Below are 15,809 nucleotides of genomic sequence, written 5' to 3'. Positions count from 1 at the left end.
TCTTTTTGTGTGTGTTAGTTCTAGAAGGTCTTGTAGGTCATCATCGAACCATTCAACCTCATCTTCAGCATTAGTGGTTGGGGCATAGACTTGGATTACCATACTGTTGAATGGTTTGCCTTGGAAACAGAGATCATTCTGTTGTTTTTGAGATTGCATCCAAATCCTGCCTTTTGGACTCTTCTGTTGACTGTGATGGCTACCCCATTTCTTCTAAGAGATTCTTACCTACCGTAGTAGATATAATGGTCGTCTGAATTAAATTTGCCCATTCCAGTCCCTTTTAGTTCACTGATTCTTAAAATGTCAATGTTCACTTTTGTTATCTCCGGTTTGACCACTTCCAACGTACCTTGATTCGTGGACCTAACATTCCAGGTTTCTCTGCAGTATTGTTCTTTACAGCATAGGACTTTACTCTCACCACCAGACACATCCACAACTGGGCTTCATTTCCATTTTGACTCAGCCTCTTCATTTGTTCTGGAGTTCCTTCCCCACTCCTCTCTAGTAGCGTATTGGACACCTACTGACCTGAAGGGTTCATTTTTCAGTGTTATATATTTTTCCCTTTTCATGAATGGATAAAGATGATGTCGATGTCATACATACATACAATGTGATATTACTCAGCCATAAAAAAAGAACAAAATGCCATTTTGCAGCAGCATGGATGGACCTGGATATTGTCAGGACAAGGAAGAAAGAAGTCAGAAAAAAAAGGAAAAATATCATATGACATTACTTTTATGTGGAATCTTAAGAAAATGGTACAAATGAAGTTATTTTAAAAAGAGATACACATGTAGAAAACAAATTTATGATTAGCAATTTATAAGAAGGGGCAGAAAATTGAGAGATTGACTCATATCCATTATAATATATAGAATAGATAATAAATAAGGGCCCACTGTATCACACAGGGAACTCTAATCATTACTCTGTATTGATATATATGGGAAAATTTTCTTTTAAAAAGTGGCTATATGTATATGTGTAAATGATTCACTTTGCTGTATACCTCATACTAAAACAACATTGTAAATCAACATTTCAATAAAAATTTTAAAGTAAATAAATTTTCATGTCTACTCTCCTTTCTTGAGTGAAGCACTATGACCCATCTTGGGTTAAAGTAAGAAAATGTTTTTGAAGGCTAGAATGAAAACACTGTAAAAAATAAAGAAAACCTTAAAAGGTAGCTGCCCATACTTAACCGTCAATATCGTATTTCTTCCTCAAATTGTCTAGGACTTTTTTAGTCAATCATATAGTATACAACTATGATGTAATCACTAATTTTGCAACATAGTATCAATGTTTCTATTCTTGAATGAATGGGAATGAAATCATATGCAGGGAAGGAAGAAAGGGGACAGTTTTAGAAAGCAGGCATTAACAGCTATTGTGTGTGCAATTATGGACAGAAAAAAGGCAATAGTGTGTAACCAAACACACACATACAAAACAAACAAACCCAAAGCTTAGAGGAAAGAATTTCATGGAGGATTGAATGTAAAGAATAAAATTTGAGAGAATTTTAGTTCAGATGAGGTTGAGAATAGTCATCACCAAAGAGTAAAATGTTGTAAGGACCAGAGCAGTGGTGTTATTGAGGAGCTTGGGGGTTGAAAAACGGAATGGGAAGGATTCCACTTTCTGAAGAATTGTCACTGAAGGAATGCAGGCAAGCTCAGACAGATGAATAAATCTAGTGGGTGATGAGTCAATGCAATTAGGGCTATAATATAGTTCATTAAATGGAGAGATGAAATTCATATTTGGGGAGTTCATTTATTTTCCAAACAACAACTTTATGGATTACAAGTGTAAAGTAATGTCATTACATTCTACTAGAGCCTGGATCATGGGGATTGGATTAAGTAGGTTTCAAAGGTTTGACTTCAATCAATGGCATCCAAAATCTAATCTATCAACTTTTCCAAATCTAATCATGTGCACCTATACCTTTTTATAGGGCTCATAACTCCATAGCTTGTTAAGAAATGGGTGTGGTCCTCAGAGCATGTATAAAGCTTCCAGCAAAGATCCAAGCTCTTTTTCTTCAGATGTCAGAGCTGTTGTGTTTGGAGTTGGCTGGTCTGTGGATACTTTTTGAGTTTCTGCCACAAGGAGGTGAGCACCTAAACTCTGTCCTGAATTTAATAGAGTTACTTACTGTATAAGATTGGAAAATTTCATTAACAGAACCCAAAGGTGAGTTTGATGAAGGTACAATGATTCTGCTATGTTCACTTAAGTAAGCTGTAATGGTAATTGTGGACACAAAAGATTGTTTTTAATTTTAACAGTAATATCTCTGTGTGATCACTGAATCAAGCATTTATTCCATGTGAGATTTGTAGACAAATTGCTTATTTTACTCACTCTATGTCAAGTCACTTCCTTACAGATTGGGGGTAAAAATGGAAAACTGGTTAGCATTGTTCAGAAGATTAAAATAGTTAACCTATATAACAGGAGCTAATCCAATGCCTAGAAATAGTAAGCAACACACATTAGTTTCTCCTATTATTTTCATATTATCATGATCATTAATGTTATCAGTATAGAAGTGATTATATTCATAATGAATTTTTTGCCAGTTTCTAGGCCATTCTAAAGGAGAAGGCAATGGCACCCCACTCCAGTACTCTTGCCTGGAAAATCCCGTGGATGGAGGAGCCTGCTGGGCTGCAGTCCATGTGGTTGCTACAAGTCGGACACAACTGAGCTACTTCTCTTTGACTTTTCACTTTCATGGGTTGGAGAAGGAAATGGCAACCCACTCCAGTGTTCTTGCCTGGAGAATCCCAGGGACGGGGGAGCCTGGTGGGCTGCCATCTATGGGGTCGCACAGAGTCGGACATGACTGAAGCTAGCAGCAGCAGGCCATTCTAAACTGAGCTCACTGTATTTCCTCTTCATCAAACTCTGTCCTTATTTGATGGACATTTCAGTCCATGGCGTTAGGTTCTATACTACTGAACATTTTGTAGTCATTGATCAGAAGTCTGTAATGGCCCTGTCAATAATTTTTACCTATAAATATAACTGTGCACATCACTGCTCATAATTTTTCCAAAAGCATCTTAAACCTGATGTTATTGTTGTTCAATTAAGCAAGGGTTTACTTTCTGTCTCTTTTGACCAGAGCTAAATTTTCAGCCTTGGAAAGAAGTAGCCTGTTACATTCAACTTCTCAAAGACAGGGAAGATAACAAGAATCATGTAGTTAAACCAAATACTTAGTCACAATGTGTGATAACTGAAATTACATCTTCATGCTCATTTCCCTTATCCAAATATTTTCCATTTAAATATTTGTTTTAATTAAATCTTTAATTTAATTAAAGATTAGATTGGCTCTTGTTCAAGCAAGCAAGTAGTTTTCTTAGGTTTGGAAGATGACACCAATATTGAAAATATCTGTGGCAGATATTTTATCTGTAATATTGTTATTTAATCATTTATATTTTCCATTACCTTTTAGGTCATTAGATGTGTTTGGGTCTTAAAAGACATTCCTAAAGACATGAGTATTTATAAAATCTGTAGAACTCCTAAAATGTTGAAAATGATGTATACATTTCATAGTCTTTACAAAGAAAAGCATGAGTTAAATGGGTGAAATTAATCAGAATACCTTCTTATAAAGTTCATGATTGTTACCTCTTTAAAGCCATTAGTTTGCAGTCTGGAATTGAAGTTTTCAGAGTGGATCCAATCAACCAATAGGGATTCCCAAGAAGTGGCATTTGTCAAAGAGAAATATTAGAAACAAAGAGGATATTAAATTACTTCCATTAACTACAACTCTGGAATTTCTAGTGTAGACAGGAAAACTTGTGTACATTCAAACATTTTTCTTATGTTTTAAAAAACCAGTTGATTAATTTTTAGTTATTATTGTTGTAGCTTGAATGTTCACTAGTTCAAAATATGACCAACTCTGATGATCTAAACTGATTCCAGGAAAAATAGTTTTCCTGAACTAGAAATAACATATTTTTTAAATTTCTTTTTGTCTTAAAGGAAGGAGTTTTACTATTTAAGTTGGAAGCAAACACTGAAATGTTTATAGTTTTGGAACTTCAAAATTAAAGCCAGCATTGATTATATTAAGTTTAAATTGTTTGTAAACAATTTTACTTGTCTTTAAAAAAAAAAAGCACATATGATACGTCAAAGCAAAAGAGAACATTAGCATAGAGATGAAGTGTGTGCAGGTTCAGGATCTAGTCAGTGAGTCATGAAGAACCAGAGAGAAAGATAGAGACAGACTGAGAATACATATGTACTTCTACACCAATCAGCTAATAAAAGTAACTCTGGAATCATTGTAACATTTACCCTCTGATCTAATCTTTATCTTTTCCATGTTAATTAAGGTATGACTGAGATCATGGTTTATTTTATACAAAAAAAGATGTTAGGGACTCTCTATCTAATTTCATCATTTGTATCAAACCATGATCCCAACCTCTCTGTATTCAACATTTCTAGATTTGTATTGGGAGGTAAGTAAATATGGGAATTAATTAGGAGTTCAAGACAAGACTCAGTCCAAAGGCTTTATTTCCCCTGATCAGGGCAGAAGAAAGACTTTCTCTCTCTTATACTCTATATTTCTCTGTTTCATTTTTAGAAACATGGATTCAGACATACTGCAGGTCTTCCAGAGTGAACTCACCTGCTCCATCTGCATGAACTGCTTCCTGGACCCCGTCACCATAGACTGTGGGCACAGCTTCTGCTGTCCCTGTCTGAGCCTTTGCTGGGAAGAAGGCCAGACCCCAAGGAGCTGCCCTGAGTGCAGGGGACTATCAGAGAGGCCCGATTTCAAAACCAACATTGCCCTCAAGAGGCTGGCTTCCCTTGCCAGACAGGCCAGAGCTGACCACGACCACAGCTCTGAGGAGCAGATCTGCGTGACACACCAGGAAGCCAAAGGCCTCTTCTGTGAGGCTGACCAGACCCTGCTCTGTGGGCCCTGCTCTGAACGCCCCGAGCATGCAGCTCACAGCCACAGTCCAATACACAGGGCTGCTGAGGAATCCCGGGTAGGTGATGCCTCTCGAGCAGTTTGGGATCCAGAGGCTCCTAAGTCAGAGAGGAAGACGAGGATGCGATGATGGTGATGGGGGTGGAGATCGTGGAGGTGGGAGTTCTGAGTGTGGATCCTCACATATAGTGTGTCCTCTCAGTGTTGTTGCCCAATTGTCTACACGTGTGGAAACGAAGCATCCCGGGGTGGGTGGCACCAGGGCCACAGGCTTCTGATGGGAGCTTGAGGCTTTCTTACTCACGCTGTATTAGAGTCTGAGTGGCAATTTCTTAGGAAATGGATTTCATCATCTGTAAAGTTCCCCCAATTCTCTAGTATGCTGTTCTGTCGCTTTGACACTGAAATGTTCCAGTCAAATTAGATTCATGTGGGAAAACTGGACCATAGTACTCTAACTCAAGATTTCTGTGTTACCAACAACTGCCTTTGCTCATGAATAAAGGGATAAAACTTATGATATCATCTTCCATATCACTAAATCTCATGGATATTTTTCAGGAGAAACTTCTGAATAGAATGGATTATTTATGGGGAATGAGAGAAAAAGTGCAACTCATTCTGAATCAGGAAGCTAAAAAGACTTGGTCATTAAAGGTAAGAATAAAACTGTTCCTAATTATTTGTATAGATATCGATAGAATGCTAGCTTAGATGTTTAGGTCACTATTAAGTTCCCCTTAAAGGATATTGGTCTCTTTCTTGGAAAAGTATTGTTTTCAAATGACCTATCAGTAATCACATTTAGAACATACCAATGCATTCTAGTTCGAAGAATACTGGTGTGTTGGAGAACCAAAACGTGAAAAGTATGCCTAGGCCAATTTTTGAAGGTTTGAATGAATGTTCTCAGATGTGAAGTATAAGACAATATTGCACTCAGTGTGACTGAGAAGGAGAGGAGAGTAGTACCTAGAGGGAAAATAGAGCATATTTTAAAAACTTTATTAAGTGGGATTTGCCTCATAGAAGAATACTTGGAAAAATCAGGGAAAGAAAAAAAAGAGAAAAACCACATTCAGGTTAGAAAGGAAATAATTGATAGAGTAAGACCCCTGAGGTTTTGGAGAAGACTCTTGAGAGCCCCTTGGACTGCAAGGAGATCCAACCAGTCCATCCTAAAAGAAATCAGTCCTGAATATTCATTGGAAGGACTGATGCTGAAACTGAAACTCCAGTGGTTTGACCACCTGATGGGAAGAACTGACTCATTGGAAAAGACCCTGGTGCTGGGAAAGATTGAGGGCAGGAGGAGAAGGGGACAACAGAGGATGAGACAGTTGGATGACATCACTGATTCAATGGACATGAGTTTGAGCAAGTTCTGGGAGTTGGTGGTAGACAGGGAGGCCTGGTGTGCTGCAGTCCATGGGGTGGCAAAGAGTTGGACACAACTGAGGGACTGCACTGAAAAACCCTGAAGAATCCTCCTAGGAAGAGAGCCCGGGACCCCTCAAATAGCTTGATTTATACACAGGCAGAGACTAAGCACTAAGAGAAAGGATGGACAGGAAGGACCAACAAATATTCAAGACCTTTTGATGTGTGAGGCAAAATTTTTCAAGAGCATTTTTGATGATATTTAGGAAATAATATTTGAGATTTTCTTTTGAATGTGAACATAATCCGTGCTTTGAATCCACTGTCCCCTCAGAAGTTTGTGGCCTTGAGGAAAGAGATGATCAAACTTGAATATGAGAGGAGGCATCCAGTGCTCCAGGGGGAGGAGCAACCACACCTGGAGGCCCTGGAGCGAGAAGCAAATGAGACTTGTCACCAACCCAAGGAGAGTGTGCTCAGAATGACTCAGCAGAGAGCAAGTCTGAGAGAAACGTACGGAGAGCTGACCGAGTTGTGCCCCAAGCCGGACGGGGAGCTGCTCCAGGTGAGAAAGGAGGGTCCGTCCTCAGAGAGAGAGACACTCTTCTAGATGAGCTGCTGTGACACTGAAACGTTCCCTGCATATACTGTTACTCTCAGCTAAAAGATGGTGCTCCCTGACCCCCATTATTGTATTTGTCCAATCTCCTATTTTATCGTATCCTGGTAATCTTAGGAAGATTTTTGTCCTTTTTCTAGCTAACATAGGGCCAGATATGTTCTGTTTGATCCAGAGTACTATTCAGACAGATGATCCAAAATCAGCAATATTCTGTGACCAGGGGGCAAGTTAACTTCTTGGAATAAATCTCAGTAGATGTTTCCTAAACCTTTGTCACTTGGCTGTTATCCCAAACTTAGTGCAGACACTGAGGTTTTGCCCATTTTCTAAGCAAGATTGTCAGAATTGGTCATTAGTTTCAAGGCACTCTAGAGTTTGTCTTATATGGTTCCCTGTTTTGCTTTAATTGTTATCGTAGATGGTGAGATTGCTCCTTGGGAGTAGCATGGGCAATGAGTGACACTGGAATCCTAGATGTGGCTGCATCATTTAACACACTCTTCCTGGCCTCCTTCCTTCCTAATGTGCCCTGAGGAAGCCCATCATGTTTTACTTTAAGCTCTGTTATTAACATGGCTTCTGATTGTTCCTTAGAAGAAAATTAAAAAACAATACCTTATTGAACAATCAGGAATAGTACAGAAGATGTGAAAGGACAGAACTCTCATGATTAACATCTTTTTTTTTTTTTCATTGCAGGCCTTGGGAAATGTATTAGAGATGTGAGTATAAATTAATGATTTTTAATTCTGATCAACTTTCTCTGTTTGATTAAGTGGATTACACATTTCTTTCTTGGTACCATTGGAAATTGCTTTCAGCTCCTCCTGAATATCTAAATTCCAGAATGAAAAATCTCTTATTGAAAATGCATAGTATTTGCAGATATCTTATAAGCATGCTCCCATACACTTTAAGTCATTTGTAGACTACTTATGTGTGTATGTTTGTGTGTGCTAAGTTGCTTCAGTCCTGTCTGACTCTTTTTGACCCTATGGACTGAAGTCCACCAGGCTCCTCTGTCCATGGGATTCTCAAGGCAACACCTAATAGATAAATGCAATTTAAATGATATGTAAATAGTTCATTGTTATTTGGCATCTTCAAGTTTTACCTTTTGGAACTTTCTGAAAGTTTTTTCTAAGCATTTTCCATTCAGAACCAGAGTGGACGGATGGTTGGAGTGTGATAGATTGAGAATATGGAATTGACATATATATGCACTAAGCCGTATATGACTCTTTGTGACCCCCATGGATTGAAACCCTCCAGGCTCCATGGAATTTTCCAGGCAAGAATACTGGAGTAAGTTGGCATGCCCTACTCAAGAGGATCTTCTTGACCCAGGGACCAAACCCATGTTTCATGTCTCCTGCATTGGCAGGCGGGTTCTTTACCACTAGCACCATCTGGGAAGCTCACAATAAACTTTAGTGAAGGGAATTTTCTAAGCTATCAAAAAGGAAGCACCTACCATAGTGAGCTGGAAGATGAATAAGAGAGTAAAGAGGGAGATTCCTTAAGAATGGATAAAAGGGCTATGATTTTGTTCCTAGCAGTAGCAGCGACTCAGCCTGTTTCATCACAGCAAGCCCTCTTGTAAGCAGGACCTCAGACGGAAGGCTTCCTGGTGTTCTCTGGGACATTAGGCTTCCAGGACCAGGGAAGCCAGGCTTGAATTGGAGTCCCTTGCTGGGCTGACAAGAGCAAAGCTGTCTCACTCAGTGAACTCTTCCTTGTATTAACAGAATGTATCCTTGAAGACTACTTGCTATCTCAAGTCTCAAAGGAATTTCCTGAATTTTCTGGTCTCTGTAAACTGCCCAGGATCTTTGCATTACCTGAGATAGAATAGAGGGAGGGAATGAAGTTCAATGATTTGCAAACTAAAATCATGTCTTGGAAGAATGGGGAAGTTGCAATTTGATATAACTTACATTTAGAAAAGAATATAGTAACATTTTTACATTCCCAAGTGTGTAGAATATAATACATATGCAATTAACCAAAAATAAGAGAATTCTGACAACATATCCTGGAATAAAATTGGTGTTTTTTTTTTAAATGTTCATATGATTAGCCTTTGGCCTTGACATATATTGATGTCATTTGTTACAGGACTGACTTGGTAGAGTTGCAGAAACCTCAGTCAGTGAACCCAGAACTCACTTGCTGGCCTGTCACTGGAATCTTAGACACGCTGAACAACTTCAGAGGTACAAGTCATCCCTGTGGTGATCAGGACTGCATTTCATGAGAGCTTCCTAGGAAGGAACTTTCTTCTGTTATTTTACATTTTCTGACATCAAGTTAGTACATAACTTTACAAAGTTGCTACATATTTTCTGCCTATATTAATACAATCACAGTTGAGCTTTGCAACCTAGAGTTTACTGATGATTTAAAGCCAGACATATGTTTATGTCATAGACAGAGCAAGAAAAGAGCAACCAGGTTGCTCTGGTGATTATAAAGAAATAGAATTTAGTTTTGTGAAGATCAATCAAAATATCAATCAATATTTTGTTTACTCAGTTATTTCACTCTTGAAAGTTAAATATATCCTTGCTGAGTTCTAATATGCTCTATATTATAACTGCCTTTATAAAGAACTGCATTGTAAAAGAATATTTGTTATCAGAAAAAAAGTCGACAAGAAAGACTAAAATGGCTTAAGTAGAATAATTGTATTGCTATTGGATCAATCTCAAAACAGCTGAATGATATGTGGACATGGTTAGCCAGACATACTTTTATTTATTTTTTTAAAAAATATTTTATTTTGTTATTTATAAAATAATATTTTTATTTATTTATTTTTACTTTACTATATTGTATTGGTTTTGCCATACATCGACATGAATCTGCCACGGGTGTACAAGTGTTCCTCATCCTGAACCCCCCTCCCACCTCCTTCCCCATACCATTCCTCTGGAACATCCCAGTGCACCAGCCCTGAGCATCCTGTATCATGCATCAAACCTGGACTGGTGATTCATTTCACATATGATAATATACATGTTTCAATGCCATTCTCCAAATCATCCCACCCTCACCCTCTCCCACAGAGTCCAAAAGACTGTTCTATACATCTGTGTCTCTTTTGCTGTCTCGCATACAGGATTATCATTACCATCTTTCTAAATTCCATATATATGCTTTATTATACTGTATTAGTGTTTTTCTTTCTGGTTTACTCATTCTGTATAATAGGCTCCAGTTTCATCCACCTCATTAGAACTGATTCAAATGGATTCTTTTTAATGGCTGAGTAATACTCCATTGTGTATATGTACCACAGCTTTCTTATCCATTCGTCTGCTGATGGACATCTAGGTGGCTTCCATGTCCTGGCTATTATAAACAGTGCTGCGATGAACATTGAGGTACACATGTCTCTTTCAGTTCTGGTTTTCTCAGTGTATGTGCCCAGCAGTGGGATTGCTGTGTTGTTTGGCAGTTCTATTTCCAGTTTTTTAAGGAATCTCCACACTGTTCTCATAGTGGCTGTACTAGTTTGCATTCCCACCAACAGTGTAAGAGGGTTCCCTTTTCTCCACACCCTCTCCAGCATTTATTGCTTGTAGACTTTTGGATCGCAGCAATTCTGACTGGTATGAAATGGTACCTCATTGTGGTTTTGATTTGCATTTCTCTGATAATGAGTGATGTTGAGCATCTCTTCATGTGTTTGTTAGCCATCTGTATGTCTTCTTTGGAGAAATGTCTCTTTAGTTCTTTGGCCCATTTTTTGATTGGGTCATTTATTTTTCTGGAATTGAGCTGCAGGAGTTGCTTGTATATTTTTGAGATTAGTTGTTTGTCAGTTGCTTCATTTGCTATTATTTTCTCCCATTCCGAAGGCTATCTTTTCACCTTGCTTATAGTTTCCTTCATTGTGCAGAAACCTTTAATTTTAATTAGGTCCCATTTGTTTATTTTTGCTTTTTATTTCCAGTATTCTGGGAGGTGGATCATAGAGGATCCTGCTGTGACTTATATCGGAGAATGTTTTGCCTATGTTCTCCTCTACGAGTTTTATTGTTTCTAGTCTTACATTTAGTCTTTAATCCATTTAGAGTTTATTTTTGTGTATGGTGTTAGAAAGTGTTCTAGTTTCATTCTTTTACAAGTGGTTGACCAATTTTCCCAGCACCACTTGTTAAACAGATTGTCTTTAATCCATTGTATATTCTTGCCTTTGTCAAAGATAAGGTGTCCATAGGTGTGTGGATTTATCTCTGGGCTTTCTATTTTGTTCCATTGATCTATATTTCTGTCTTTGTGCCAGTACCATACTGTCTTGATGACTGTGGCTTTGTAGTAGAGCCTGAAGCCAGGCAGGTTGATTCCTCCAGTTCCATTCTTCTTTCTCAAGATTGCTTTGGCTATTCGAGGTTTTTTGTATTTCCATACAAATTGTGAAGTTATTTGTTCTAGTTCTGTGAAAAATCCCATTGGTAGCTTGATAGGGATTGCATTGAATCTATAGATTGCTTTGTTTTTTTCAGTATATTGATTCTTCTGATCCATGAACATGGTATATTTCTCCATCTATTAGTGTCCTCTTTCATTTCTTTCACCAGTGTCTTATATTTTTCTATATGTAGGTCTTTAGTTTCTTTAGGTAAGGTAAGGTGAAGTCGCTCAGTCGTGTCCGACTCTTTGCGACCCTGTGGACTGTAACCTACTAGGCTTCTCCGTCCATGGGATTCTCCAGGCAAGAATACTGGAGTGGATTGCCATTTCCTTCTCCAGGGGATCTTCCCAACCAAGGGATTGAACCCAGGCCTCCTGCATTGGAGGCAGACACTTTAACCTCTGAGCCACCAGGGAAGTCTTAGTTTCTTTAGGTAGATATATTCCTAAGTGTTTTATTCTTTTCGTTGCAATGGTGAATGGAATTGTTTCCTTAATTTCTCTTTCCTTTTTCTCATTATTAGTGTATAGGAATGCAAGGGATTTCTGTGTGTTGAGTTTATATCCTGCAACTTTACTATATTCATTGATTAGCTCTAGAAATTTTCTGGTGGAGTCTTTCGAGTTTTCTATGTAGAAGTTTTCTATGTAGAGGATCATGTCATCTGCAAACAGTGAGAGTTTTACTTCATCGTTTCCAATCTGGATTCCTTTTATTTCTTTTTCTGCTCTGATTGCTGTGGCCAAAACTTCCAAAACTATGTTTAATAGTAGTTGTGAGAGTGGGCCCCCTTGTCTTGTTCCTGTTAGAGGAAATGCTTTCAATTTTTCACCATTGAGGATAATGTTGGCTGTGGGGGTGTCATATATAGCTTTTATTATATTGAGGTGTGTTCCTTCTATTCCTGCTTGCTGGAGAGTTTTTATCATAAATGGATGTTGAATTTTGTCAAAGGCTTTCTCTGCATCTATTGAGATAATCATATGGCTTTTATTTTTCAATTTGTTAATGTGGTGTATTACATTGATTGATTTGTGGATATTGAAGAATCCTTGCATCCCTGGAATAAAGCCCACTTGGTCATGATGTATGATGTTTTTAATGTGTTGCTGGATTCTGATTGCTAGAATTCTGTTAAGGATTTTTGCATCTATGTTCATCAGTGATATTGGCCTGTAGTTTTCTTTTTTTGTGGCATCTTTGTCAGGTTTTGGTATTAGAGTGATGGTGGCCTCATAGAATGAGTTCAGAAGATAGTTTTAGAAGGTCCCAAATTATTCATTTAAGCCTTTTCACAAAATTTTGGACCTTTGAAAATAATTGGTACAGAATAAAACCCAATAAATGTCCATATGATAGTAACATGTCATCCACATTTTTCATAGTATTAAAGACAAAGGAAATAAACGATTTCTAAACAAAAGAAAAAAGAATCTTTAGGTTAGTCCTGAGGCGAAGTATCAAGAGACTGACATTAAATCAGATTTCACACAGTTCTCCATATATCTGTCTTTTTTTCCTTTTGCTAATTGATTTGAGATGTTTCTATATGCTCTAGATACTAATAATAATTATTCTTCACAGAAAAGCAGTCTGAACTTCATCTGCTCTTTGTTTTTTGTTTCCTTGGAGGAAAGAAAATGAAAGAATTTATTGAGTCAAGAGATTCTATCTCTCATGACATGGAAATCTCAGTTGCTGACCTGATTTTTATTCTCTCTGCAGTGGATAACGTTCTGCATCAGAAAATGACCTTTCATAATGTGAGCCTTTCTGAGGATAATACAAGTCTGATGTTTGGAGATGACGACCATGGCATGTCCAGACAGCCCCGGGGTAGGGACAGTTTCATGGCCTGGGGAGCTCGGGCCTTCACCTCCAGGAGGCATTACTGGGAGGCAGATGTGATGCGCTCCTCCAGCTGGATGCTGGGGGTCTGTAAAAACATCTTGACAAGTGATACCACTATCAGCATTGATTCTGAAGAAGCATTTCTTCTCTTTTCTATGAATGTGAACAATCATTATAGTCTCTTCACCAATGCTTGACCCTCAGTTCAGTATGTGAAAAGGCCTCTGGGTAGGATTGGCGTGTTTCTGGATTATGGCAATGGAGCTGTGAGCTTCTATGATGTTTTCAGGAGTTCCCTCATATATAGTTTCCTTCCTTCCCCCTTCTCCTCCCCTCTGAAGCCTTTCCTTTGCCCACTTCTGGGACTATTTATTGAAACTACTTCTCTCGGGATATTGCTGTCCTTAACCTCATGTGAGGCCACAGGATACCTGACTGTCCAAGCACATTGTTACTTAATGTAATATAATGATTGTATGTTTACAAAATGGCATAGCCATGCTCTATGCATTAATTGTTACTTAAATTTTCTTTTAATAAAATTTTTATGGAATATTTAATAGAATATAATCTATTGCCTTTCTTCCTTGTTAAGTAAAAATTATATACCATAACGACCACTGCATTTAAACCACATGATTCAATGTCTTCTAGAAATATATAAAAATGTGTGAAACCAGAAATATCTAATTCCAGAACATATCAATCACCCCCCAGATTTCCAATGCCCATTAATATTTACAAACTCTCTAAGCATATACCATCTCATCATAACATTGAGCAAACTTTCCTCAAATCAGTAGATAATTTTAGTACTTAATGGAAATTTCCAAGAAAGAAGAGATGGTATTTATCTTTTGTGGAGGTTTAGCCGCTAAGTCATGTTTGACTCTTTTGTGACTCCATGGACTGTAGCCCACCAGGCTTCTCTGTCCATGGGATTCCCCAGGCAGGAATACTGGAGTGGGTTGCCATTTCCTTCTCCAGGGGATCTTCCCAATCCAGGATTCCAACCCGGGTCTTCTGCATGCCAGGCAGATAATTTTTTTTACCAACTGAGCTACGAGGGAAGCTCCAAAATACTTTACTTATTTGTTTTGCTGCACTGTGTCTTAGTTGTGGCATGTGAGCTCCAGAGCAGGCAAGGTCAGTAGCTGCAGCACGCAGGTTTAGTTGCTCTGGGGCAAGTGGGATCCTAGTTCCCTGACCAAGTGTTGAACCCACCTTCACCTGCATTGCAGGGCAGATTCTCATCTACTGATCCACAAGAGATGTCCTAAAATAGAATTATACAGTCGATACTTTAAACCTCAAAATAATTGATTTTTTGGTAAATCTGTAAATCAATTTCCTCTCTTTTGTTGACATCATCCCTAGCATTTTGTGTCTATTATGTTATATATTTATTTTTATGTTTTTACTATCCAATGCAGTATATAGAATACAAGTATTAGGTGGATCAATGAAAAATGCCTGAATTAAAGAATTCATATAAACAAGTATTATTCCACCATTGATAAGGTTTTCTAAAATGTAGCTAGAGTAATAGACTGAGCTCAACACTTCACATTTAGTAAGGAAAATAAACGGGCTTCACTGAGTAACAAAGTAGTTAGAAGAGACCATTTGAGCACAGGTTAGAAAATGCTGTTCAGCGGTGTAATCCTATCTTCTTTTGTGATGATATGGTGGAAAAGTGCCCTTAGAAGTCACTGGAATCCAATAGAACTGCCATACGACTCAGCAATCCCACTGCTGGGCATAAACACCAAGGAAACCAGAACTGAAAGAGGCACGTGTACCCTGATGTTCATCACAGCACTGTTTACAATAGCTAGGACATGGAAGCAACCTAGGTGTCCATCAGCAGATGAATGGATAAGAAAGCTGTGGTACATATACACAATGGAATGTTAACTCAGCTATTAAAAAAATCAGTTCTAATGAGGTGGATGCAACTGGAGCCTATTATACAGAGTGAAGTAAGTCAGAAAGAAGAACACCAGTACAGTATATTAAGGCATATATATGGAATTTAGAAAGATGGTAACGATGACCCTATATGCAAGACTGTGAAAGAGACACAAAGATAAAGAACAGACTTTTGGACTCTGTGGGAGAAGGCAAGGGTGGGATGATTTGAGAGAATGGCATTGAAACATGTATATTACCATATGTGAAATAGAGCACCAGTCCAGGTTTGATGCATGAGGCAGGGTGCTCAGGGCCAGTGCACTGGGATGACCTTGAGGGATGGGATGGGAAGGGAGGTGGGAGGAGGTTCAGGATGGGGGACACATGTACACTCAGGGCTGATTCATGTCAATGTATGGCAAAAACAACCACAATATTGTAAAGTCATTAGCCTCCAATTAAAAAAAAAAGATTAATTAAAAGCAAAAGTCATTGGAAGCAGGAAACCATATCTGAATACCATATATATGGAAATGAAATAAAAGTATATAGTTCCCCATTGCTGACCCTAAAATATTCCTTCCTTTTATAGTAGTCTCTAAACATGATGGAAAAAG

At 38.2% G+C, this 15,809-nt stretch overlaps 1 protein-coding gene across 1 annotated transcript; it reads left to right on the top strand.

Annotated features, from left to right (window-relative positions):
• The first annotated feature begins 2,049 nt into the window (after nt 1-2,049).
• On the top strand, nt 2,050-13,848 carry LOC120874819 (tripartite motif-containing protein 64-like). The gene is made up of 7 exons (XM_040256519.1): nt 2,050-2,136; nt 4,649-5,063; nt 5,567-5,662; nt 6,720-6,950; nt 7,707-7,729; nt 9,126-9,223; nt 13,153-13,848. Exons 2-7 carry the CDS (start codon nt 4,653-4,655, stop codon nt 13,473-13,475), a joined length of 1,182 nt encoding a protein of 393 aa, XP_040112453.1. The 5' UTR covers nt 2,050-2,136; nt 4,649-4,652; the 3' UTR covers nt 13,476-13,848.
• Nucleotides 13,849-15,809: the final 1,961 nt, after the last annotated feature.

The sequence above is a fragment of the Oryx dammah genome, unplaced genomic scaffold (assembly GCF_014754425.2).
Source record: "Oryx dammah isolate SB20612 unplaced genomic scaffold, SCBI_Odam_1.1 HiC_scaffold_15, whole genome shotgun sequence".
Lineage (NCBI taxonomy): Eukaryota > Metazoa > Chordata > Mammalia > Artiodactyla > Bovidae > Oryx > Oryx dammah.
This window is presented reverse-complemented; position numbering and strand designations above follow the sequence as displayed.

What these genes read in the sequence shown, in the direction of transcription:
- LOC120874819 (XM_040256519.1), top strand. Translation starts at nt 4,653, where the DNA reads ATGGATTCAGACATACTGCAGGTCTTCCAGAGTGAACTCACCTGCTCC. An exon ending in CGGACGGGGAGCTGCTCCAG is followed by an intron (nt 6,951 to 7,706) that starts GTGAGAAAGGAG and finishes TTTTCATTGCAG; the next exon opens with GCCTTGGGAAATGTATTAGA. An exon ending in TTGGGAAATGTATTAGAGAT is followed by an intron (nt 7,730 to 9,125) that starts GTGAGTATAAAT and finishes CATTTGTTACAG; the next exon opens with GACTGACTTGGTAGAGTTGC.